Source organism: Tachypleus tridentatus, chromosome 1 (assembly GCF_004210375.1).
Source record: "Tachypleus tridentatus isolate NWPU-2018 chromosome 1, ASM421037v1, whole genome shotgun sequence".
NCBI lineage: Eukaryota > Metazoa > Arthropoda > Merostomata > Xiphosura > Limulidae > Tachypleus > Tachypleus tridentatus.
The window spans coordinates 153,854,781-153,882,716 of record NC_134825.1 but is presented as its reverse complement, the minus strand read 5'-3'; the positions used below and the strand labels follow the sequence as shown (position 1 = coordinate 153,882,716).

At 29.3% G+C, this 27,936-nt stretch overlaps 1 protein-coding gene across 15 annotated transcripts in view; it reads right to left on the bottom strand.

The window, feature by feature from the left end:
- Positions 1 to 27,936, bottom strand: part of LOC143227828 (ras GTPase-activating protein nGAP-like) — a 215,607-nt gene that overhangs the window by 22,783 nt on the left and 164,888 nt on the right. For 14 of the 15 annotated variants that reach the window (XM_076459160.1, XM_076459169.1, XM_076459102.1 and 11 more), the window contains 16 exons: positions 21,509 to 21,606; positions 20,333 to 20,554; positions 19,258 to 19,359; positions 18,451 to 18,549; positions 18,049 to 18,134; positions 14,956 to 15,010; positions 13,217 to 13,334; positions 11,635 to 11,700; positions 11,109 to 11,205; positions 8,041 to 8,120; positions 7,185 to 7,247; positions 6,407 to 6,522; positions 4,171 to 4,319; positions 3,491 to 3,566; positions 2,615 to 2,705; positions 886 to 1,005 (listed from right to left, as the gene is read on the bottom strand). In XM_076459160.1, the coding sequence (XP_076315275.1) occupies positions 886 to 1,005; positions 2,615 to 2,705; positions 3,491 to 3,566; positions 4,171 to 4,319; positions 6,407 to 6,522; positions 7,185 to 7,247; positions 8,041 to 8,120; positions 11,109 to 11,205; positions 11,635 to 11,700; positions 13,217 to 13,334; positions 14,956 to 15,010; positions 18,049 to 18,134; positions 18,451 to 18,549; positions 19,258 to 19,359; positions 20,333 to 20,554; positions 21,509 to 21,606 (1,638 nt within the window). Of the gene's footprint in view, positions 1 to 885; positions 1,006 to 2,614; positions 2,706 to 3,490; positions 3,567 to 4,170; positions 4,320 to 6,406; positions 6,523 to 7,184; positions 7,248 to 8,040; positions 8,121 to 11,108; positions 11,206 to 11,634; positions 11,701 to 13,216; positions 13,335 to 14,955; positions 15,011 to 18,048; positions 18,135 to 18,450; positions 18,550 to 19,257; positions 19,715 to 19,868; positions 20,555 to 21,508; positions 21,607 to 27,936 lie in introns of all 15 variants that reach the window. The other variant, XM_076459218.1, reaches the window with a different exon arrangement.

The window sequence follows — 27,936 nt, the reverse complement described above, 5'->3', positions numbered from 1 at the left end:
CCAGGCCAATTTGATAAGTAGTAAACCAAGCTAGTGGAAACTTTGTAGTAAAGTTTACTTAAGTGAGGTTGAGACCTGTTAGAACTACTGGATACAAAAATTAACAACACAAATGGCTTTCTGCATCACAACAATGATAAAAAACAGTTGCAAGCTTTCTTCAAAGATAAAGCTCTCCCATAATGGTTCTGCATTTTTATTTTGTTAACATTTGTAATTATTTTTTTAAAATTCCATTCCAAATGTGTTGTAACATTAGAATCAGAATGTGGAAAACAATTTATATTTGATTGATAGAAGTAATGGTGAAATCTAGCTGAAAAATGTGATATATCTTAACATAAAAGTATCTAGTAGAATTAATACAGTTCTTCAGCATAAAGGTAAACACATGTTTTTTTCCATTAATACATGAAATCTAAGACTACAGCATCTAAAACAAAACAAAACTGAAAAGCCATGACCTGAACATAATAACTCTCGATACAGATATATTTTTAAATCTAATGACAAAGTTTGTTAATGTAAATGATAGACAGTACATATTTGTACATAGAGAAATACATATTCTTCTGAAAAGCGTGAGCTACGTGACAACTAAAATTATATTACACTGTTTGACACATCTTGTAGCATCCAAACTTTTCTTTTAAAAAACTATTAAGAAATGGGGTAGACCATTTATAGTGTGAGCTCTAGTTTCCTGTAGCATAAGCAATGAGAATGTTTTTAAGTTTCCCTTAGATACTAGTCCATCACAGGTATATACAGAAACCAACTCTGAGAGAAATAGCACTTTAGCAAAGCTAATTCTTTTATTATCTTTTTTTTATCCTTTTACTCACAAATCTATTTTTAGAAAAGTAAAGAAGTATAATTACTGACCTTTCTGTTGATTTTAGAAATACTGTCTTTAAGCAGGGAATGAAGAATAGACAACTCTCTTCCTAAACAAATGTAGCCATCAAACTCTACTGAAGGCTGGCAGTCCTTAGTCAAAGGACTCTAATAATAATAATAAGAAGAAATAAAGAATCACATACTGGACAAAATGTATGCTCACACTAAGATTTTCCTATGTGTATATGATTACATAATCCTCACCTGAGAAATGTTCTTTTTAAATAAAATGAAACGTATACTTTTAAAACAACTCATACAGAATGCCTTTTGAATCATATACCAACACAACTAGCAAACACAATCCAAATAATAAGACTGGTCTCAAAGTTCAGGATACTTAGTGTCACATTTATTACTTAATATTAATATTTGGTAAGTAAATGAATAAGTTTTATGCTGGCCTGTGAAAAGTTACTCTTATGAAAATGTTTAATGGATAAAACAACTGCTCAATTAATTATCTCCAGTTCAGATGGTAATCTATTCTACACTTTGCATTACATCTGAAAATTTGACATTTTGTCACTGATCACCAACAAACATGTCAGTTTATATATAATGAAATTAGAAGAAAATCAATTCAACAGTTTACAGCAAAGCTTGTTATTGACTTATTATAACCAGAAAATAGAACCTAATTCTAACAATTGGATATTTTAATCAAGGAATTTTCCTGTAAAGATATTCATGTTTTAACGAGAGATCATATGACAAATAATTAAACATTAACATAGGGTAAGATGAGATAAGTAATTTGAAATTAAAACTTTTGAAGTAGTAATTAAAGAGTATATAAGCATTCCTAGCTTAACTGTTGAAGATATAGACACATTTGAATAATATACTTATGATAGTGGGGAATAACAGAATACAAAGACGTGTAAAGAGAGATGTATAGTAAAAGGTTTCTTTACAATTTAATTTACAACAGTCACAGATATACATATACATTAAAGATGCTTAATTTTGGAAAAGTAAAAGTGTGGAGTCCTTTGTACAATTAATACAAAGTAAAGTAGTAACTGTAGTTTAATTTTTTCAGGCTATTAATTTGCAATTCTTCTTTATAATCTGTATGCATTTATCTGTGTAAATATACTTACTTACAGCATATATAAATTGAATAGCTTTATTTTATTCAAACTAAAATCACCAAAATTTCATGTCCTACACTGTTTACATCCTAGAACATGCCTTAACAGCTAAAGGCTTAATTAACAAATGTAGATTTAATTGTACATTTTTGTGTGAATTATTAAAACGACAAGTCTGTATTTGGATAACTGTGATATTTTATTAAAGTTTCCTTTATTTAAAATATTAATATGCCTTTTTAAAAACAAAATAAAAATGAGAACAATGTTTAAAATGGTTAATAAAATTTTATTTGGCCAACAGCCACAATTAAAAAGATTACACATTTCAGTAACTTCACTCTATGATCATCATAGGATTTTATTGTGAAGCTTAAATGCTTATCACATTTTTATGTTTAAAATCTATTGCACAAGTTGCCATCATTATATATTTTTTACAACATTTAACATGCTGTGTTTTGATATCATAGAAATGAATGTCAGGATATAAATAAACAGTTTTCTCTAAATATCACAAGTCACAATTATAATGGTAAATTAAGAGGCACAGCCATATCAAATCAAAATACACAAACACCTTTTATTAGTAATAATTAAAAGATAGTCGAGCTTACTGAAATTTGCCAGAGAAAATGTTTCATGGTGCTCCATTCCTTTTCAACAAACTCATTCATAAATTCCATAAAGCTTTCCTTACCACCAAATCTAGAATTAAAAAACAAAATTATTACAAAACACTTGGTAGGCATTTGGTACTTTTCATCTGAATGAAACCTTATACATCACATGGAATAAATATCTATGTCAGAGACATCAAGGTTGAGGTATAAAACTGATGAACAAGGAGAAGGACAACAAGTTTATAGCACCTGTAACATATATGGTTTCTCTTAACCAAACAGTAGGACAGACTATTATAATAATAATAATGATAGTCCCATAGCCAAAAGTTGATAGCATGTTCAGTAAAAAAAGCAGCTTAAACCTCAGACCCTTCAATATTAAGTTTGATAAACCAACCATGTCAAAACCATATTTTAATGAAATAAAAAATAGTAAAAAACACTGGTTTTTCTAAATCAGTCATTATAATTTTAAATCTAGAGTGAAATATATCATTCTTGTCAATGTTCTAGAGGTGAATGTTTATAATTAAAATTATAATTTTGATGTATATATCATACTTATTTAAAATTTTCATTTTAACAACCTTAAACATCTATTTGATGTAAAATACAGGTTCTTTTTTTAAATGTGATATAATTCACACCAGCTGAACTGAATTTTATTTTATTACATCATCATCTTCAACTGCTGTAATTATTTAATTTAGGTCTCAAATAACTTTGATTTTTTATGATTTAATAAATTAGAAAATAACAATTTCATTTTTTTTCACAGTTTCACAGAACAATACACAGCATTTCTTTTAATTGGAGTTCTAATTCCAATATTTACAGTTATCAGTTTCAAAAATAAATTTAACTTACTTAGTAAAGTTTGCTAGTGTTTGAATGGTTTTGGTGATGAGGGTTAAATTTCGGGCTGCCTTGTCCTGTGGGTATTCTGAAAGCCAAAGTCCCATATGGATGATAAGTCATGACTGAGTAAGTAATCACAGAGGGAATTATAATTTTACAAAAAAATGCAGCTATATTTCTGCAATGTTTTTGAGAATATTTTAAAATATATTTACATCAAAAATTCCCTACAAGAAATTTAATCAAGATTATTTAAGAAAATTGAAAAATATCACTTCTCTAAGATTCTTCAGAGATAAATAATTTCCTGTTAGAACTCCAATTCAAGTTTATATTTCTACTTATCCATATGTCTATCAAACAGTCATGCTTTTGACATATTCAACAACTGAGGTTTCTGTTCAAATTTATAAGACCAGAGAGTGCTTTGGATAGTGAAGCCAAAATAACTATATTACTTACTGTTACTGTTTCAAATGTTGCAGCATGTTATACAAAGTATTATTAGCTCCTAAAGCTACTGCAAAATGTTTTATAAAGTAGTTGTTTTTTAACTCCAGTTGTCCTAACAAAAAAAACAAACAACAACATTCTGGAGAAACTTAAAAAAGGTTACACATCTTCATACATGCCATACATTTTAATACAGATATTTTTTTATTTAAAAAGTAATTCATATCCTTATTAACCTTGAGTCAGGCTGAAGAGACTTGGTGAAAGTATTGCTGGACATAGGAACCTCAGGAAGACTGAAGCACTGATCAAATTATCACTGACGTCTTCTTTTCCCACAGCTGCAAGCCTCTCTCGATACACAGAAAAGACCTCTCTGAGATGGCTGTCAAGAACAGGGACCCATGTTGTTGTTTTTTTAACCACATTATGTTAAATCATATAATTAACAATATACAACATAATCATAGATAAACAAGTTTAATCAACATAGAGATGTGAAAATTCATAAATTGTTATACTGGACCCATTATAAACATTACACCTTTCAGTCATGGTTAATCACCAATAACAAACATAATTGGTTTACAAATCTAGGTTTAAAGTTCCAAAGCCATCAACAAAAAAATACAAAAATGCAAGCATAAGCATAGACCTTTTGCAAAATATACTAAGTCAAATTTACTCATCACAAAGACAATCTTAAAATTTTGTTGAATATTAAACAAGAAAAAAAAAATTTTAATTTTAATTCCCTACAATAAAAACATGGTTATAAATTCATACTAACAGAAGCACATTCATTTAACCCATTCTAAATACATTTGAAATGTTTTAAATATGACTATATTTTATTATTTTTCTATACTTTAACAATGTGGGGTCTGTCGTGTGACCAATCTTATAACTATCATATAAAAGTTAGGAAATAAATATAAGTTATGCTTTTTGTCATATTATAATGACTACATGTAACACATAAATACAAATGTTTAGTCTAAGTAGATTAAGTCTCATAATGTTATATATAAACATATATATATTAATTATATTGACCCTCCAGTCATGCTTAACTAACATTACATAGCTTGCATTGATATGGTGCATGTGCACTCAGGTCACATATCCAGTAATATAAAACTGATCTTTATGTCTTCCCTGTCTTGGTTGTGTTTTAGTGGCTAGTATTTTGTAATATACAGTCACATTTTTATTATTATTATTCTTATACATTAAATACCTATATGTATAGATAATTACTATTTAGAAAAAATTACTAAACTTATTTTTCTTAAAATATAGAACAATAAATCAAGACGTAAAGCAAACAATTACCTCTTCTAACTATGACCTTTGTACTCAGTTGTTCCTAGACACAAGTTGCTAAGCCTTTTAAAATTTTGCACGTGGAGGGTATGGAACAAACTTTTTTAAGTTTTATATATATACAGTTCAATAACCAAAAACATCATAAATAACTACACTGCTAACATAGTTACTAAGCTTAATAAATTACAGTGGAATTCTAAGATTTATTTAGATTTTAAAAAATATAAAACTTCGAGCAGTCTAAAGACACAACCAGACTCCTTGAAATCTTGGATCAAAAATATGCAGTAGCTTTTTCAAAGATTAAAATGGCTCAGAAAACAACTCTGCAGACATTACATTCTAAGGTGTTTCTCAGTTATTCACATGTCGTATACTGTAGTGAGAGTATAAAGGACCATTTCAAACAATGGAAAGAGTTGAACTGGGTCACTGTGTTTGATTCAGTACATAAGCCATATCTCAAAAAAAAAAAAGAAGATATGAGGTTCTTATTTTATATTATGTATAGCTTGTCAATATTAGTAATTTGAGTTCCTAAATTGTACGAAATTATAAACTTAGTATTTTGACATCACAAATACCTAATTTTAAACAGCACTGTATTCAACATAACACAACTCACTAAAATCTATATTTAAATGTGTTCTTTTAAAATTAAGAAATTAACTTACATATAATATTGAAGTTTGAATTATAATCTACAATTTGATCACAAACTTTTGGATATAAATTCATAAAATAGTAGTTCACTGAAATTTTGAATGCAAGTCAACACAAAGGCATGGCCTTTGAAGCCATGATCTGTTGTGAAATAGTTAATAAAAATATTCAGGTAAACTAATGGGAAAGAAAGTTTAACATAATGCCATAATACCAAACAATTTAACTCAATCAATGAAAAACTCTTAACAACTGAAAATTTAGAAAATCACAGTTAAGAAAAGCTATGTAATCACATTAAGCTTAGTTGTTATACATAATTACATACAATATACTAAAGACAGAATTTAACCACAACTAGAATTGTTAAATATTACATCAATATCTTTAAGGGCAAGATGCTTATTGCACAAACTAGATGGAATCAAGGTTGGTAACGTATTTTATGAACAGAAGATTGGAAATCCTGGCACAACCTACTATGGCATGTATTGAACAGAGGTAACAATCTTAATCCACACCATTTCCACATATGTTAGGAGATTGGACTGATGTTGCTGGAGAACTGCATTGTTTGAGACTTTACTTGGATCCACCTAGAGTGATAAACAGTTTCATATTTTAGTACAAGCAGGAACTGCACTTACATAAGTATAATTAAACATCCAATTTGGAAGAAGTGAAGACCTAAAAAGGATTAATAAAACTCAATTAATTATAAAGAAATTACAAAAAAAATAGAAGGTAATTAATTAAAAACCAAATATTAAATGCAAAAATCATACAAAAGATGAAGTCATTATTGCACAGTGTGGGAAAAATGCAAGACCCTAAAACAGAAGACAATTCTAAAACAAATTGAATAAGTGAATGGCATATCAAGAAACAGTCAGTTATTTATATGTGATTAAAAAAATTACAAAAATGGGAAACTAATGAGAGCTCTGATGGAGATAAAACTGTAGTCCCCAACAAGAGAAGAAACAATGAAAAAAGAAATATACAAAAAGTTAATCAGAACATCAAAACTAGAAAAAAAGTAAGACATACAAAAGAACAAAAATAAAAGGAAATTTAGGAGAGCATTTACAAAAGTCACTTCAAGTGAAAAATGATTCTAATATTAAATACATAATAAAGGAAAAGATCCATACAGAAGAAATGTGTGTATGTCCAGGATAAATACCAAAAAATTTAAATAATAAAAAACGACAAGTAGCCAGACTATAAAATATCTAAGAATAAATATCTGCATTACCTCACAGTCATCTGAACTTTCTAAAACTATGTGAACAAACTCTTGCAGTGTGTCTTGGAGGTACTGGAATATGAACAGGTAGTTGTTTTTAGGGTAACATCTTTTAATATATCCATCATCTTCACATAATTATTCATTACTCTGGTTTTTGCTTAAAGTTCTTCAAAAGCTTTCAAGACCAGCAAAATTTAATTGATAAAATATTACTTTAATGATAGAGTGAATTCAGTAATGATTTATTAGAAACACAAAACATGAAAAAGTACTGTGGTAAAATTTATAAAATACATGGAATAATATTGCTTCTACTTTAAAACAATATTTATTAGCATGATATTTTGGCTAGGTTGCCTTTATGCAGCTACATAACAGTTATGTTATTGAAGAATAGTAACCTACCCTAAACACATTGCTAATATATCTTGTTTTTATGATTTAATTTGCTTTATTTCAATGTAAGTTTGAAAAAAATAAAGATTCTAATTTGAACAATCATAATATAAAAAAGTAAAGCATTATAATATGCCATTTATTCTCCAATATAAAATAAATTCCCTATTTAATCAATATTCATTCATTTACTTTACTTGATGTTCAGAAGACACTACATTATTATCAGTTGTTATATTATCAACAATTACATTACCAACATTTCATCTGCATTTATATCTTATCTGCTCTTACAAGAATCTTGTTGGGCTTTTATCAGTACAAAATAGTTATGCTGTTTACCTTGTTAACTGTAACAGTTGTACTATGCATGTTACCAGGTGTAACAATTAAATACAGTTTACCCAAATAGTATATAAGAGAATTAATATCCCCACGATGTTTTTCTAAAACATCTGAATCTTACCTTTTCCCCCAAGAGTTTCATGTAGGCTTCTGTAGCCTTTGTAGCAAGAGAATTACCCCGGAAAGTCAAATGCTGGTCATCTAATTAAGTTAAAATAATTTTAGTTTTGTTATATACATTTTTGATAACACATTAAGTTTTTTTTTTAATTCAAAATTATAGAATAAAATTTTAATTTACACCTTTCATATTACATAAAATAATTCACTACAAAACCATATAAATCAAATATTTTTACTATATACCTTTGATAATACATAGAAAATTCTTTACCAAAAACTCTAAATAAAATAAATGTTTACTACTGGAACACAAGTGTTGTATAAATGAACATACAATGTTCATACAACTTATTGTATGCTCAAGTACAATATACACTTATTACAATTAAGTCTAGAAAAAAAATCTAGAAAAAATAAAATTATCATTCGGAAATACGACCATCAACATGAGCAAAAACATCACATTCCTTGGCATCACTTTTGACACAAAACTAACATGAAAAAAACATGTTAACAATATACACTCATCAATTAGAAAACGGATTTCACACCTAATGACTCTAACCAGTAGACAATCGAAATGTTCACCAAACACCATTATTCAAATATACAAGGCTTACATCCATCCACTAATAGAGTATGGATGTCAAGTAGCATACAATATGTCAAATAACACACTCCAGAAAATCCAAGTTCAACAGAACAGAATACTAAGATCTGCATTCAGTCTACCGTCATTCACGCCGGTAAATTATATACATCAAATCAGCAACTTACCAACACTAAGAAATAGACTAACGGAAATATCACACAAATATTATCTAAAAGCAGAAAACAGAAACAAACTAACGGCATCACTATACAAATTAACTAGTGCACCAACAAAATACATTTCACCTTATAACATATTTCAAGAATCACAAATTACACAACAAAGTATCTAAAGAACTAAACTCATGTTAATAATATGTATTCTCTTTTTCAGGTATCGGGCACAGGACAGGCAAAACTTTTGGCGCCTGTCCTGTGAAAGTGGGTTTTCTCGGGGCACTCCCGTTTCCCCCCACAGCAAAAACTCAGGCATTGGATTTTTAGATCCCAGCCCAGGCAACTTTATTGCCAGACCCTGATTTGGGTCGTTTCAGTTCATGTTCATGTTTACTTTGACTTCTGCCTTTCGGGACGGGACCTGGCTATTCTCTCCGGTGCTGAATTTGCCTCGGTCTAGGATAACATTAAGAGTAACCTCCTTCACCCCAAAAAAAAAAAAAAAAAAAAAAAGAGTAAAAAATTATTTAATAAATAAATAAATAAAAAACACAAAAAAAACTAAACCTAATAACCTTTCACAAAAGGGGACGAAGAGGAACCACAACGTTCCTGAACAAATTTCTCTCTCTCTAAACTAAACCCCTGCCACGTTAGTTTGTGTTTGTGTCTTTCGACAAAATTTAAAACATTTAATACAAACTGTAATACACAAATATATTAATGACCAGACATAAACCTGTTAAAAAAAAAGAAATCTAATCTTTTTACATTAATTCAGCCAAAGCACGAGTGAATGAAGAGTTAATGTTATATTGGTCATTACATCACATTATTCCTATCTTACCAAAACAACACATGCATTACTTAAATCACCTATATTAGAACTAATTTTACTTATTTTTATTTAAATATTTCTGCTCGAGACAAATAACATGGTGCATTAACATTTAGGATACTTAACTGATGGAGTAGCACATTCTAAATATACTATATGTAGCTATATATAATGCTGAAACTATATTAAATATGCTCATTACTAGACATATATTTGTAGTTCTTATTTAAGTATGTAGACTATTTTGATTAGAAGCTAATATTAGTATGCAACATACATAAAAATTTATATTAGAAGTATAAATGTAAACTCAGTAAAGGTTTAAATGCTTGAGTGCTAATAAGCAAATAAAAAAAATGAAAACAAAAATTAACAGTGAAACTAGATAATGCATATAAAGACTACTAGTAGCAAAGGTTAAAGCATCTAAGAATTACTAAGTCAGCTTTACTAAATTGTGAACTAAATATTTATTCATAACTTTTGTATTTGTGTGTGATAACATTTATTGTCAGAGATAAACCAAAAACAAGCTATCAGATCTTAAATATACAAATTGTAAATCATGAAAAATTATAAACATTTCTTAATGTTTCCCATGCACCTCGATTATATTTGAAGACTGAGAACTAAATGCTAGTCAAACACAAAAATTATGTATGTTGCATAGGTTGACATTAAGAGCAAGTCAAACATAATATACAGTTGAACAGTGATATGTTGAGTTTGGATATCTCAAATACATAGCTAATATAGAAGCAGAAATACATGTTGTCCCATCTACTTCACTTACCATTTATCTAATACTCTAGTTGTATTATTTATCAAAATTAAAGTGACAATCCCACATCAACTATCTGAAATCTATAATGCCTCAAACATGTTTTCAAACTCTGAAATAATGATATTTAATTTTGTTTGTTAGACTTAAAAAATATTCTTCTAGACTGGTGCAGTATTATAACTTAAGCTAGGTACAATTTAGTTGCACATAATATTATCCCAGTAGACCAATGCTAATTATCTAGCAATATAACTCAGTAGGTTTTTGATACCTAAAATTTTCAATAAAGCAAACTATTCACATAATTCAAACAAAAATGATGTATCTTACAAACAAAATATGACTTGTATCATGCATAAAACATTATAGAATATATTTTTTAACACACACTTTTGAAAACAAAATATTTTTCCTACTCTAACAATCACTGACAGTTAATACAAGTTAACTCAGCAACTAATTCCTATAACAAATCATATTATAATAATCATAAAAATTATAGTTATCATTTGCAAAAACTAATTCCAAAAATACACCAAAGATCTTAGAAATATATAAAAATAATCAGTAATGGTTAATACATTATTCAAAATAATCAGTAATGGTTAATACATTATTCAAAATAATCAGTAATGGTTAATACATTATTCAAAACAATTTTCAATTTAATTAATACCAATTTTTCCAATATCATCCATCACGACATCTGCGAGGAAATTTTTGGCCATATTTTCCTTCTGCATAATATGGACCAGTGTTGTAGCTATCTCTTCCTACAGCAGAAAGACACCAAATTTGTAATGTTCTTATGGTGAATAAAATATTACAAGTGAAAATATTCTATACATTTCACTGTGGTATTTTAATTATGAAAAGAGATAAGTGATATATTTATATTTATTTTTGAAATTTTATTTGTTTAAGCTATAACTATATTTTAATTTAAGAAACTTATTTCTGGCATCCATAATCACACCCACAATGGTCACCTAAATGAGTAACAATTACTTCATGTTTCCCAAAGACTAAAAATTTTTATTTAAAGACACAGATTATAATACTAACAGATACAAAACATATATCCCAGTAAGGGCAACACACTATATTTTGCAAGCCAGATTATGATACAATTAAACATAAAACAACATCCCTGTAAATAAAACACACAGCAGACCAAAAAAAACACATTATACTATACCTACCTTTACACGGACACTAATAGCAGGTTCTAACATTTCACAAATACTCCTGTACTCCTGTTTCAGGTACTAAAAGAAAACAAGACAGTGTTAAACTATTGAAAACACAAAAGGTTTGATGAAAGAAAGAAAGCAACATATGACTACATTGATAATCCTTTATTTATCAAACATGGAATGCATCTTAATATCTGCAAAATGGCTTTGTGTTAATTAATAAAATTTTTATTCATTTATTACCTTTTTAGAAAGATACAGTAGCTCAAAAACCTCTGGTTGAAAATTATGTGATACAAGTACTAAAAATCATTAAATACAATTTTTCATTTTATGACCTCATCTCAAAAAAATAAAAAAGTGAAATATATACCCCTTTTAAGAAGTAGCTTTGCAGATTTGAATGGTATAATACAAATTTAACAAGTAAAACATAAAATACTGCTATCTAAATATATTTAAAATTAACTTGTCTATGTTACATTATCTATACCTTTTTAATTAATTTAAATCAGTTATTGTAAATTATTTTCAATGAAAATATCATTCAAAATACATTGAGTTTTATTTACTGTTCTAATTTACTCATTATAAAATAATAACATAAACAGACTCAAAAGTCTAAACCTTTCTTGATTTAAAAAAAATAAAAGAAGTATCATTGGCTTAGGTGGCATAGGTAACCAATAAGTGTCATATCAATAGCAAATTCTATTTATTTCACAAATCATCATTTACTTAGAGCTTCATGACTGCTGGAGGACCGAATTTTGGAAGATTTTCCAAATAAATTATCTCTGAAATGAATTTAAATGTTTGTTGTCAAAACTTTATTGAACTATTATCATGGGTCAATAATATGGGAGCATAAAACAGATCCTAACTTAATTAATACAAATAACACACACACACCTATATATATTACTGCATATGACAAGATATTTTTCTAATCATGCATTACTAACAAAAGTAATTATTTAATCGAAATTTGGGTGACTTTTGTCAAGGTTGTTTTTATGACACTTGAATTAAAAAGCAATACTTCCAGTGGCTTTTAAAAATATACAAACAATTGCCTTACTTTTAGCAAGCTTTCATAACTCATTTTTATTTAATTATCAATGCTGCCCATTGCAAGGAACATAATATATTTATAACTTATCAAACACTACATTTCTTAAACTGAGACACTTCTGAAGTTTATAAGAACATTAATTGTGATTACTGAGGTTAACAAATTTAACATATTCTAGAAGAGCAGCTCTCAAACTTTAGTATCTCTAAAACCCTCTTAATTTAAAATTCTTTGTGCACCCCCAAACCTATCAATAATTTTTTATTTTGAAAATAAAAGTGTATAAGAAAAAATAGTATTCCAAAATTAAATGTTTTAACTTGTAAAAATTTAATTTTATGAAAAACAAACATTTTATTATACAAATTATATTTTTTTAAATTCTTTTGTGAAATTTTGGAAATGATACATGGGCTCGCTGGAATACCTTCACATATCAAGTTTGAGCTACACTGTTCAAAAGTTCCAAAATGGTTAAAAAAAAAAAAAAAGAGTGGACATTTATCTTCCTACCTGTAAAAACTCTTTATACGCTGATAGTGGTAAAATGTCTATTGTTTGAAATCGAGCCTTAACTCTCACTGAAGGGACATCCTTGTTACCTACATTCTTTTCTGCAATAACATGATACCTAACACAAAAATAAAAACAAGTATTGAAAATTTACTTTCCTAAGCTAATATTTTTAAAATTATTATAATACTGTAATTTCAAAATTAAAAGAACAAATACTTTAAATTACTAAAAAAAAATTATAATATTGACTTGAAATTAACTTCTGATCCACAGAATAAAAGATAAGTGCAAATGTAGAATTAATGGTGTATCTGTAGAAATAGTAATATAGAATTTAAGAGTAACTCAACAGAATATTTATTTATAAAGCACTAATCCAAAACCTGTGTGACCAACACTTTTAAAAATATTAACCAAAGTAATCTGATTGGAACAAAATAAAGATCCTGAATACTTAGAAAGATAAGAAAAATATTCTACACTAATCAGCACTTCCCTACTATTCTAATTTAACTAGTTCTGTAGTTTTCCCTTGCCAACTACTTATTATTATTATTATTATTATTATTATGACTTTTTGTTTTAACCGAGACAAATGTTTCATATTCTTTCAAACAACTCAGGTATAAGAGAAGAAAGGAAATATCACAAAGCTAGTATCATATGATGGCTAGAAGTTTGACAAATCTCATGTTGAGCAGCATGTCAAAATTATTCAGCATTTTATAAGAAAAGGTAGCATGCATTTTTTCATCCAAAATAATAATTGATTCACAATAAACTAAGTACATAAATACCCACCTTGTTCAATTTACCTGTCTAATCTTTCATTCAGATATCTTAGAATTATTTTCCAAATACACACATAGCTTGATATGCATAAATATCAAGGTTGAATTCAAATGGTATAAAACAAACATTTCCTTTGTTTTCTTTCCTCACTATAATGTGTAGGATTATATATTTGTTAACTTTACTCTTAGAAGTTCAAGACAGCTTTGAGATTTTATAGAGTAAATCCAGAAATACTTATCCCATCAATTAATAATCTCACAAGATGTAATAACTATGAATTGTATCAACTTCTACATCTAACACTAATGTGAACTAACATATGCAATAAATATATGTATTGGAAATAGATGACAAAAGTTATTCTAACTTTTCTCTAAACTTCACATTCTGACATTTTAAAAACAATTAAAAATCCAAACAAAAACATTTACTGTGAATATTTATCACCTAGTCTGAATAAACTTTTAGATGTTTTTATTCCAGTTTATGAGCATAAATAAATAAAAGGATTTGCATTTCTAATTGAATACCACTTCATCATTGTGGCCAAATAACCAATACACTTCTGAGAAATAATCTTACCCAGTACAACTAACCAAGGTCTGCAGCTTGGTAACCATTATAAGTTACCATTCCTCACAAAGTTGTTGTTTACTTTATAAGATTTAAACTTACTTATTTGCTTTCAAAGATTTAGTCTGAGCACTTAGTATTAAAACTATAGCAAGGCCAACTGATCAAAATTGAAAGAAATTTTATTTTTGGGGTACAGCTGAAGAAATACATATTAGTTGGTACACATTGCATTTTCTAACACACTATAGTCAAAAGATAAAATTTACTGATGTTACTCAAAACCCATATTTAGCTAATAAAAACAAATATACTTAGAATTAGTATCACTCTTAATAGTAAATTAATATTTATTGATTTTGACTTACCATTTTTCTACCATGTGCTTGCTATTTACACTACTTACAGGAATTTGAATTGTACCTGCCAACAAAACAAAAATACATGAGAAGATTAAATCACATCAAGTCTAGTACTTACATTCCTTAGTTTTTTATATAATCTATAAGATACACATTAATATCTTTATCACACTAAATATAGATTACAACTGCAAAAGAAATCCAATATTTTTAGCTTAGCCTACTCAACTTAGAAACTGTATCTCAAGAACAAATCTGTGAAAAGTAGCATCGTAGATAGTGTTTAAGTACTTCCTAATTTGCTTATTACTGCTGTTCAAAATCTATGTTAATTTTGTTTACTTTGATAAATAAGTAATTTTTCTTTAAATTTCTCTTACAAATTACCAATAGATAATTTTAAAACCAAATTTCAATTATATTTTAAAAGTTTACTCACAATATTAGTGAGTATTAAATAGTTAAATTGAAAATTTAACTCCATTAATGGTTTCATCTAGAGAATATTTTTGACAAAATTAAACTGTATGAATGCTAAAAAATTCCATAAATTACTTTTCATTCAAGAGTATGATATAAATGCAAAAACAAAAGCTACGTGGAATTTAAAACTTACACAAAAGCATAATAAAATGTCAGTTTACAGGAATCAGCTTAAATCTTTTCATAAATTATCTTCCACTGAATCAAGGCACTTTAAAAATAACATAGAAAATAAAACACAGAACTAATCTCAAACTTACATACCAAACAATTACAATAATATAAAATTTTACAACATAGCTTATGCTTGTTGGACTAATTTAATAAAATAATTCCTAATTTTTCAAACTGTAATTTATTATTATACATTTGTATTCAATATTCATGACAAAGCTTCTAAGGATATCTGGTAGTATCTTTAATTTTAAATCACTAAGCATCAAGATGACACCCAGAGTCATCAACACTCTAACACTCAGTACCCATGTTATGGAATTGACTGTCACTCTTATAGCACAACCACAGCTTAAAATGTAAGGAATTATTTTGTGGTATCATACAAATTCCAATGTGGTTTTTGAGCTCCAAGATTCAGAGCTCTCTCACAGGGCTAACCCACACAGCCTTATAATGCAAAAAAATTTATAATTGTGAGGAAAGACTAACCTTAGAAATGAGTGATTATTTTGTTATTTTTTTCAATCTTTGTTTCATTTGCCATACAAACTAGTTCCACCTCAAACTAAACAGCTTGTTTCAACCAAAATTAATTCATTTCATGATAACTAAACATCTCAGTCTTAAAAATATATAAAACTACAGAAAATATACAACAGTAATGAGTATATTACAAGAACAAACTTTGTACAAATGCACATAGTTTCTTGAAATTGTAGACTGACATTTTGTTCCTTCTGAAACTTGTAATATTTACATCATTTCAAATAGACTTACTACTACTACTAACATTACATTAAATATCATTTTCAGAAAAGATAAATATTGGAAAATCTATTTAAGATACATTAAATAATGTTTTTTTTGTTTTGTTTTGGGGGTGACCAACACACAAAGATAATTGTTGTGTAGATCTAAAACTGTATAAAAATGGAATAAAAACATATGCATTAGTTGGAATGCTGATAAAATTATTTTTATAAAATTTACAGGTGAAAAGATATTAAAGATAGGCATAAACTTTTAAAAAGTCTTAAAATTCAAATTTAATTGTTCAAAAGACCATAGTTACATAGCAACATTTCATAAAAGAAAACCACTACCAATGTTTTAATTTGTTACGCTAGTTCACACGTAATTAATCATACCAGAAATGATCCACATAAATTATTAACTGCTAAATGTATTATTAAATTGTGTAACTTTATGATCAACCTGAAATTGTAATGCAGGATCTAATTGTTTTATTACCAAAATGTTATTTTAATTGTTTTGCAATAATCTTCAAATGTTGAAATATTTTACTTTTCAATAAACGTAGAATTGCTAGGTGAACACAAATTACTTTTATTTTATTAAGCACAGTAGCAATTCTTAAATAATCACAATTCAATGTGGATATATATTTATAAATAGGTCCATATTCTATTTCCAGCAACTGATTCAAATTTATTTATTTCTTTAAATCAAAGCTGATAATTGCTATCTGCCACTTCTATAAAATTTAAACTTCTGATCATGGGGAACATAACTACTCTGCAGTATCCACAACTAAATCTTTGCTAACAAACAGTGGGCTTGATTGATCATCAGATTATAATACTCCCAAAGATGAAAGAACGAACATACTCAACACTGAGTTTTGAACCAATGACCCACATGTTGCAAGTTGAGCACCCTAACCACAGGGCCATGCTACATCTCAATTAATCTTATCCAGAAAATATACCAATAGTTAAATCAACAGCAATTTCAAAGGAAAAATGTAATTTCACTAATTAAAACTGAAGTCATAAACTTAATAGATATTGTATAAGTGGAGTAAGAAAACATAATTTGTTCCTATACTATGACCTCTTCTCAAGAAAAGTCATACATTTAAATTTAGAAACAGCCTAGAAAATTATTATACAAATCAAATCAACAGATATTAAATAAAATTCAATTTTGAGACAATATCACAATAATTTTGTTTTTGTAATTGAAAACTTGATTATTCTAAACTTTTAAACATGAGATAGTTTGAACTCCCCAGAAATACACTGTATCAAGAAACAAGAGCTTACAGATTAAAAGTTCTAAACAAAAGGTGTTTCAAATCACATCCATTAACCAGGATCAGTTAGAGTCCTATCAAACAGTCATCAATCTAGAATACGACAAACAGCTCCTATTGTTAAATACATCAATAACCAGTGAAAAACCCACTCCCACCAAACCAGTGAAAAAACATTTTAGATATCATAATTAACAAGCTGTTAAAACCAAATAATTCTGTTACACAGAGCTATACGCTATCCATAAATCATTCAGTTTAATTTTAATTCATAAAATGCTGAAATACACGAGATAAAAATATCTTCACTGGAATCATGAAACAATAATATTGGAATAAAAGATATAAAGTTCTACACTTAATACCAGAATCTATCACCTTACCTAATAACACATTTTTATCTCGTCTTTTCTTCTTGTCAGCCTCCCTGTACAGGTTGACTGTGATGCTGCCTATTTGAGGCAAATTGCTGAAATAAACACACACAAAAAAACTCCAACATAAAAAAGTATTTAAACACTAAACAACATTAAATTAACTCTTCTGATAACACAATACAAGTTCACTTTATATGAAAAAAGAACCACATATTTTTGTTATATGTTATATTGTTATATGAGCTTTTAAAAATGTCCATAATAACAATTTTCATAAAATCATACTCTTATAACATCAAAACAAATAATTTTGATTGAGACGTTATTAAACTAATAGAGAAGAAAATATACAATTAAAATTTTAAGGATAGGTTTTAACAAACTCTAATGGCATACTGTCTACCTTACTTGAATTCAAAATGTTCTCCCCAGAAGCAGATGTCAGCCTTGTGCCTGGAGGTTGTCCTTGCATACAAAGTTTTGTCTAAACATAACTCACAGAAATATCTGTTTGGTAGAAATTTAGAAAAAAAACTACATGTTTATAAAATAAGCATATTAAGTTCATAAACTTTGAACTTTGTTCAATGCCACTATTTATTTCACAGTAGCATTGTTAGACAGCCTAATTGTATTGAATATATATTACACATTAGGCAGTTAGAGTAACAGTGACATACAAAATCAAAGATAGCCTGTAACATTAGTATTCACAAATTATTAATTTCCACAATTGTAAGAAGTCAAAATTATTTTTCTGCTCCAGTAATTCTTTATTGACAAATCTTCAAATAACATTAATATACTGAAATATATAGTATAAATAATGTTACAGATTTATATATGTTAGTTTAAAACCAACAGTTAAATACAAACATATAAACCTTAATGAAGTCTAAGGTACAAAGAGTGGATAATTTTTGTGTTAAAAACATTAAACGTCATTTTTTTCATGAAGGTTAAATAATCTATAACCTGCACTAAATATTATTTTCAGTAGTTTACATATTAAGATACACATATTGTTTGTTGTATGCACTTAGGAATAAATAAAACCCCAATAAAATTAGATTTCCTGAGATAAGTTTTTACTATGAATTTTCCAGGTTAACCCTTCCCCCGCCCATTTTTCAAAATACTTGTTTGAAACAAAGACAGTGAAATAATTACTTCATTTATTATTTTCTTCTCCTAAAAGTTTATTAATTACTCTACCTTTTCTTTGATACCATTCCTTTGGCTTCAAGAATCCAAATCTTTAGAGAGTTTTCTTTTCGCTTAACTGTATCTTGTTGAGGGTGAATAGAATGCCGTAAGCTAATAAAAACAAAATCACAAATAACAGCAGAGTCACTTAAAAAACAACACAATTTTATAAATTTATAAACTACATCAATAGGAATTCTTGTACCCATTTAGGCAGTGTGATCAAAATGTCTCAAAATTTAAATTTATTATCAACTATTATAATACCATTTCCTGATAACTAACATTTTCATAAAACATTGATGTTCATTAGTAGCATTATTATCAGTTCAAAAATATAGTTATAGTATGAGCATGATTACAATATTAAGACTTATATTTTTTAGCACTGCATTTTTGATAATCTCCAAGAGATTAGATACAAAAGTGAAATGTTAAAAATATAAAGAAGCTTAAAACTACGTATCTCAAGACAGCTGGTATGGCTATTAAAACTTTTATTAAAATAAAGAGAACAACGATTCGACCTAAAGATGACCTAAGAAGGTCGAAACATTGTTCTCTACTTTATTTTAATCAGTTTTAATACCCAAACCAGCCGTCTTGAGATACATTTTTACTTCAAGTGGTTTCTCGTCATCACGAAGCTGTAAGTAGATTCATTATAATCGTCTCAGATTGAAAAAGATGTTTAACTGTTGTTGTATCAGATGGCTTTTATTAATAGTATGCCGGCCACTACTGTGTTTGTTTCATTCCAGCAAGGCTGATGATCTCTGGATCGGGCAAAATGCGTCGTCCGCAATACGTATGGCGAGCACAATATGGTTGGAATACTTTTGTCATACGCTCTTCTAATTTTCATAGATCTCTACGGGACCAAATGCTGAATGCAATGGTAAAAACGAGTAGGTTTAATATTAATGTCTAATGGAAAGTAAATCTGAAAATATATTGTTTTAAGTGTTGAAACAGAAAGTTTGTTTAAAAAACAACAACAGATTCACAACCTCTATTTTAAACTACACATTTAATTCAAGAATGCTTTCAGTACGGTCTTTATCACTTACGTATGTCTCATTACCTGTTTACCCACTTATTTCTTTCTTCCGAGGTGCGACATGAGTAATATCTGGCTCGTCCGCTAGAGATCAGTTGAAAACAGTGGTCGTGACCTAAAATACTACCATGTAATGGCATTACCTGAACATCACCACGAGAGAGATTTAATGTTGCCAACACATTTGGACTAGATTGCAACAAAGACTCGTGGGAACGGGACGTTCGAAGCCGTGAAGGGGGTATACTGAAATTATAACAAAATATATGATGTTGTTTGGTTATTATTTTTTCTCTATCTCAAACTTTAAAACGTTTTTCACACAAATATCAACATTTTAATCTGAGAAAAGAGGTACAACTTCCTGTATGACATACCCAGTATGTGGTCCAGAAAGATGTTGACCTGGAAATACCTTTAAAAAACATAATCCCTACATACTCGTCTACTCTCAATACTGAACCAAAATGTAAGACTTTGACGTATGTTAATATGACTTTTGATAAAAATGACATTCAACACATTAATAAATAATTTTTAAAAAATCAGACTGATCAGATTATTTTTGAGATACAGTAGTTTCAGTGACAAAAGAGTTTACAACTTTCTTTTCCTCTGGGATTCTAGAACGTCAAGTTCGAGTTGTAGGAAACATAATAAACACATGTACAAGTCTAGGTTTTTAGTAACGTATCACTAATAGATGCGGCTTTATTTAAAGAATAGCTCATTCCACATAATTTAGATCTACTAGTTTTAATATACATATAAGCAAGAGGCACATAAAGTGCCTCCCATAAAGAATTTAGAAATTAACAGAAGCTTAAAACCAGCGATAAACTAAAAGGTTTCTCATCAGAATATTCCCTAACAAACTATAAAACAGAATTTGTAAAAAAACGACTAAACATTTCAGTTACAGAACTATCTTTCCTCACTATAAACGAATCTTTTCCTTGTGGGCATCAACTGAAAATTAAATGTGAAAACAAAGTTTGTAATAATGTATTCGTGAGCGTTTAGTAAGTTGGAAAAATATTGGCTCATGTTTTAGTATTGGAGACTTCTCTTACGTAATAGCCAACAAACACACATTTTCATACATAATATTAATGACTGTTAAAAGTTAAAAATACAACAACGTTACAACATGGCTAAATTTCAGTTGAAATTGTAAAACCTTAAAATGCAAAAACGTACCTGTCGCCATATATGGTGCACCGCTTTCTTTCCAACTTTGTAACACTTTTAGTTCTTTTCAAAGGGTTGTGTTTGAACGGTTTCTTGGAGAAGAAATTCTGTCAATGATAAATTATACAAAAGGAACTGAACACTTCAGACAAAAGTACTTGCTGGCCAACAAGCTATTAAACGTTGGATTATTTTTCCTTATTTTACACGTAAAGTTAAGCACCTATACAAAGGCCATCTCTGTTATGCCCACCACGGGTATTGAAAGCCTGTTTCTAAAGGTACAAGTCCGTAGACACACCACTGTGCCACTGGGTTGCACATATAAGAAATTACAAATCACATTAAATTGAAGTACCCGTGAATTTATTATTGATATAACACATAGCTACACATTGGGCTATCTGTGTTCCGTTAAGCTCGTGTATCGAAACCCAATGTTTAGTACTGTAAGTATGCAGACATACCGCTGTCCCACAGGGGGACAGCTGACGAGATGAATCACCTGTAATAGAAGCTTTAGAAAGACTATGTATATCCTGTATATCATAGGATGGATAATAATGTTTGTGATGGAAGTAAGCAACATTATCTTTTAATATCTGTTTGTACTGTTTTCTTACTGGGGATTACATCTGGTATAAAATTTTCTATCAGATTGCAAGTTCAAGGTAACATCTAATTTTAGTTACTAAACGTGATAATGAAAATAGAGATTAATTTACAATTATCTGTTTGTTTATATATTCATAGCAATATTATGTTTGTATCTTACGTTTCAATGTAAGTTATATGAACACATTAAATTTCACAAAAGGGAAAACATTTCTAAGCTTTTATGGCTTTTAACGCTGAAAATTACTACATTTAAAATAAAAACAAAATACTGAAAGCATACGGTGTGATAACAAGAACAGGCGCCGTTGTCACTGAAGTAACAAACATGATGAATAAGATCAAATTATTTACTTAAGACGCTGACGTTTGTACTAATGCGTGTTTCTCAGATGAATGGAATATACAAGTTTGTATAAAAGAAGCAAGATCTTAAAAGACTAGAAATTAAACAAAACAGGATATTAAAATGGCTTTGAGGCTGTTCTACTTTTACGTATCCGAAGAAAAAAAAAGTGAAGCTAATAAACCATAAATAATAATTATACGTGTCGAGCTTGATCCTTGGACTTCCTCATTCGACGTAGAGAAGTTACATGTTGTTAAATTCGTTATCGCGCCAACTTTCATTATATTGTCCCAAAATATTATGCGTTCATAGATAAGCATATATGCAAACATACGATAACGTATGCGAATAAACTACGGCTATATCTGTAAAGATGTTTCATACAAAGTTACATATTCCAGTATAGTGAGCTCGAATATTTTCGATTTAATAATGGCCAGTTTACTCATAAGGAACTACGTACATTATAAAAGATTCCCTGATTGTTCTCACATTTCTGTCGCAATGTTCCAAACTTTAATTAATACCCTTATTCCATCCTGATTAATTGATTTAATTTATTGGTTAGAAAGACAAGTTACGTGGTCACAATAACTTGCTCAATATTCACTACTTGGTAGCATTTTTATTAACAACATATTAAATAGCAGCCAAAGAGTGCAAAGAGCATAACTTAGTTCAACAAGAGCAGCAGTTACCCTAAACAAAATTGTGCTTTGCTGAATTAAGTGCTTGTGGAAAATGATAATTACATAATGAAGTATCTGTGCTCTGCCATCATAGCGGGTAACGAAACCCGATTTTTAGTGTTATAGCACTCAGAATTAATACTAAGCCACTGGAGAGGGGGGAAGACACTGAAACTAAGAGGTTCGCTGGGGTGAAAAGTCTCGGAATAGCCCAAACATATCTATCATTTTTAAATTGTAAGGATGAACTTATCTCCTTGGTTTATGGCAGTTTCCAAAAGATAATTTTGTACTTACGTTACATCATGACACCAACGTATTATCAAGAGAAAGAAACAGTGTTCAAGTATGGCTAAGAAGTAAACCACAAAGATGATAAAAATAAATAAAATTACATGTTCTTTTAGGAGACTACATGCAAATACGTTGACTACAATAGTTCAATGAGACTACATGTAAATACGTTGGCTACAATAGTTCAATGTGTTCTACACAAAGAAGTAATATTTTACCTTCATCAATCCCTCACAGGTTTTATCCTATCTGCCTGGAACTAATCTCGTAGCGTTGACAGAAAAATGTCATTACCTAGTCCTTATGATATTTTGATTGTTATAAAATATTTCCTATAAATGGGGAAGGGGGAATAATTACAATGTTTTAGATTTTAGAAACGCAAGATACATTTTCGTCAAGCAAAAATTATCGAACACTAAACAAGCCCAACCCGTCTTAAAATGTCTGTCGTATTTTCACTTACTGACAACACTTTTTACTAAACTGCTGAATTTTCTGTTTGAATCAAGCTGACTAAACACTTAGTGATGATAAAGTCAATGTAATATAAATATAAGCATGAAATTTTTAAGACGAATCAAAACTTTGAAGTTACATACAACAACGGTGCGCAGTGAGGCATAGGAACAAGTTCCTAATCAGGACGGAGGGGAGGCAAAATTGAAGACCTGGTAAGAGTTTTTACAAGTTCTTCACGATACGATTCAAAGGTGGGGTTGCATTTGTGGTGGTAGAATAGGGAGAACTTAACATATCGGAAAGGAGCTTGAGGTTTTATCTACTGAGACGCCAGGAGTCAACGTTCCTAGTGGGAGACAATCCTTCCTTTGGTATATGGTTAGAGTATCATATGGATAAATAAATAAAATTTGACATCCAAATCTTTTTTGTTTTAAATATGTACAAAATATTCCAACAAAACATATTCACAGGCTCTATGATAATAAACAGCGCCCTCAATTATCACTGATTTATATATCCTTTGAGTACACGGGTTATACTAAGCCTTGTACACTTTTCACCAATTAGTTTAGACAAAAATGCAAGATCTGTACATGACTGAAAAAAAATAAATAAATAAAAAGTTGTATGTAAATTGGTCGATGCTCCGTCTTTAACATATCAATTCTCTCACTCTTTCATAAACTGTTATGGGCAAACACATTAATATTCTTGCAACGCCTTATTTAATGTCTTTGAAGAGAGAGGCAATGTTTCACAAGGTTTTAAGTCTGTAAATAATGGTAAAGCTTCTGTTATTATATACAATGTTTCTATATGTTTTTCTTCCAATCATACATTCACGACTACCCTTATTTAGATATTAAGCTGTGAAAAAAATTCACGGCTACCCTTATTTAGATATTAAGCTGTGAAAATGATTCACGGCTACCCTTATTTAGATATTACGCTGTGAAAAAGATTCACGGCTACCCTTATTTAGATATTACGCTGTGAAAAAGATTCACGGCTACCCTTATTTAGATATTACGCTGTGAAAAAGACATACGCTATCAAACTTTAAAACGTTACGCATTTGTCCAGTAAGATAGGTCACATGCAAGTTCTATGGCTATAGTATACTTAAACGTGCTAACTAAATTATAGATTGATCTAACTCGCTGGGGTACCCGTACTCTAAACGGAAGTTATATAAGTTCGTGATTAATTAAAGGTTATCTTAGCACATGAAAAGTCGTTTCCTTTATATATAATTTACAAAAACAAAACAAAATGTCCATAAAAATAAAAACAGTAAAACACAAAATGTGAAACTAAATTTTCATGTATCTCCTCATGGACCCAGCAAATATTCATGCCAGATATGGTGAAGATCCATCAACAGGGGGCGAAGTAGTGGTAAAACAAACCCGCTAAAACACTTATAAAATGCAAAATTGAAAATGTGTGTGTATTTTCCCATGGATCTAATGATCCTCCATACCAATGTTTCCCTTAGAAGTTCTTACTATGTATATATTTTGTAGTTTATCACTCCTTCCTCCTGCTTTAAATAACTATTTTTTTAATCTATCGTGTTCTAAAGATTTTATCAAACAAGGTGAATGAGGCAAACATATGCACTTGATTATGAATGTTGGTTTTCTAGTAATTATTATATTTGGCCGAGTGACACTAACTCGAGGCATGTTACAATCACTTCACAAATTCAAAATAAATAATGCAGTTTTTCTAAGGGTAAGCTTAAAACAACATTTGTTCGAGGTTTCTTTTCCTACAATAGACCCAAACAATAAAAGTTTTCCGTGTATTTTAAGCATTTGCGGAAATATAAAACATTTTCAAAAGATTCTCACACTTTCCGATTTTTAAAGAAAGAATTTGTAAGCAAATGTTTTTAAAGCTTTATTCAACTGACAGGGCCGTGTTTTAACATAATGTTTTCATTTGTGTTACAGCAGTTCCTCATCTAATCCTGATGAAAACAGATTGAAATGTTGTCCCCAAATGACAGAACTAAAACATTTTAAATGATTTTCAATCTTCCACTAAACACTTTATTTAAGTAATACCTAAAGCAGTATTGTAGATTTCATATTATAACAGATCAATCCATTATTTCAGAATCAGCTACAAGCCAACTTACTGAAGTGAAAAATATTGCAAAAGCACATCAACGAAGAGTTACACAGTAGAGTTACAGCACTTCTCCGCAAAAGTTACACTCCAAGATATTTCTATGAAGGTTTACCAAATGCATCCACTACAAATGTCTCGCAGGCAAGCATCGAAGGTTTTATCCATTACGACGATTTTGAGTACAACTAACCCAAACCATTCATCGAACGGAAGTAACCCAATCACTAATCATTTTCTTATACACGTGTAACATAAGTTAATTTTGGAGACTGCCTTGGACAGAAGTAGCTGAGGTAATAAACAACGATTATCATGTATACAATAGTAACCTAAGGTAACTAACTATCAAGTTTATATTGTAGAATAGTTACCTAAATTCTACAACAACCAAAGGTCTATATGGATTTTGTCTTTTATAACAGCAGCCTAAATCATTTGTCAAGAAGTAAAAGTGATTTCTTTAGAATTCTTTTAACGCAGAAGTAACTTGTATACCAATATTCTCTTTAAAAATAATCATCTGATTTTCAGTTTTCCTAATATATGTATCTATATTTTGGGCCGTCCCTAATCTTAAATTATTGATCAGCAAGATGGCAGCAGTAAACAGAATACTAATATCCACCATTCACACGAAAAAATTGACTGCCACTCTTATAACGACCCACAGCTTAAAAGCATACTCCCCTCCGCGAAAAACTACAACCCTTTTGTTTTATGACGCAGTAAACTGAATGATCCTTCGATTTTCAATCACGATATATTAACGCATGGATATAATAATATTCGTCAATTCATATATTCTTTTTTTTTAGCAGGGATACAATTAACCATGGATGACAAGAAAATGACAAAACATAATCTCAGAACACCAGAGATCAATGCAATGGTAAAACCAGTACACGAAACTGACAAATTTTTATTTTCTAAATAGCCGTATCTCTAACGTATATTATGTCACGAGTACTTTTGTTGTTTTACATTTTTGTTACATAGTAGAAAGTTGTATGACTGTAGTTTTAAGAATGAATCTAGTAAACACGTGATATGAGAGCAGTAAAAAACAACCGTCTCTTAAATTTCAGTTCTTCTCAACATACATGAAAGATACGAGTGCACGGTTTTTATTAGATGTTACATTCAGTATGCAATGGTATGATTCAGTTTCAATGACGTCATCCCGTGTAATTCGTATACACCATAATTTTTTTTGTTGTTTTTTTTGTATCTGGTATCTTATTAGACGTGCGTTCTTCTTAATAAATATTTCCAAGATGCTTTACTTACAGTTCTTACTAAAGTAGTCTTGATGTTTGTATTAATGCAATGCCTTCATTGTTAAATTACTTTCCAATTAAAGCCAAGACAAGCTGTAAGTAGACATATGTCTGTACAATAAGTCACAGCTGCAATGCGTTTAATGGACCGCATTTCGGCACTTTAAAAACCATCTATGATACTAAAGATAATATTAAAGACGCCTGTTGACTTGTAATGATCTCGTAAAAGATACTGTACAGATGAATTTTAGTTAATCACTTCGTATAGCATGATAGTAATGTTAAACAAATAGAAAACTGGTTTGCATTTCGCGCAAAGCTACACTAGGGCAATCTGCGTTAGCCGTCCCTAATTTAGCAGAGGAAAGGCAAAAAGTCATCACCATCCGCTGCCAACTGTTGGGCTACTCTTTTAATAAAGAATAGCGGGACTGACCGTCACTTTATAACGGCACCACGCCCTAACCACCTGGCCATGGCAGCCTAATACGAGACTGAAATATTATTGAATATGTCACAAATCTTTTTTTCTTCATTTTTTAAATTTTGATCGATTTTTGCAAGGAACATTTTTTGGTAAAGTAGTGTACCATCTTTTTCACCTTA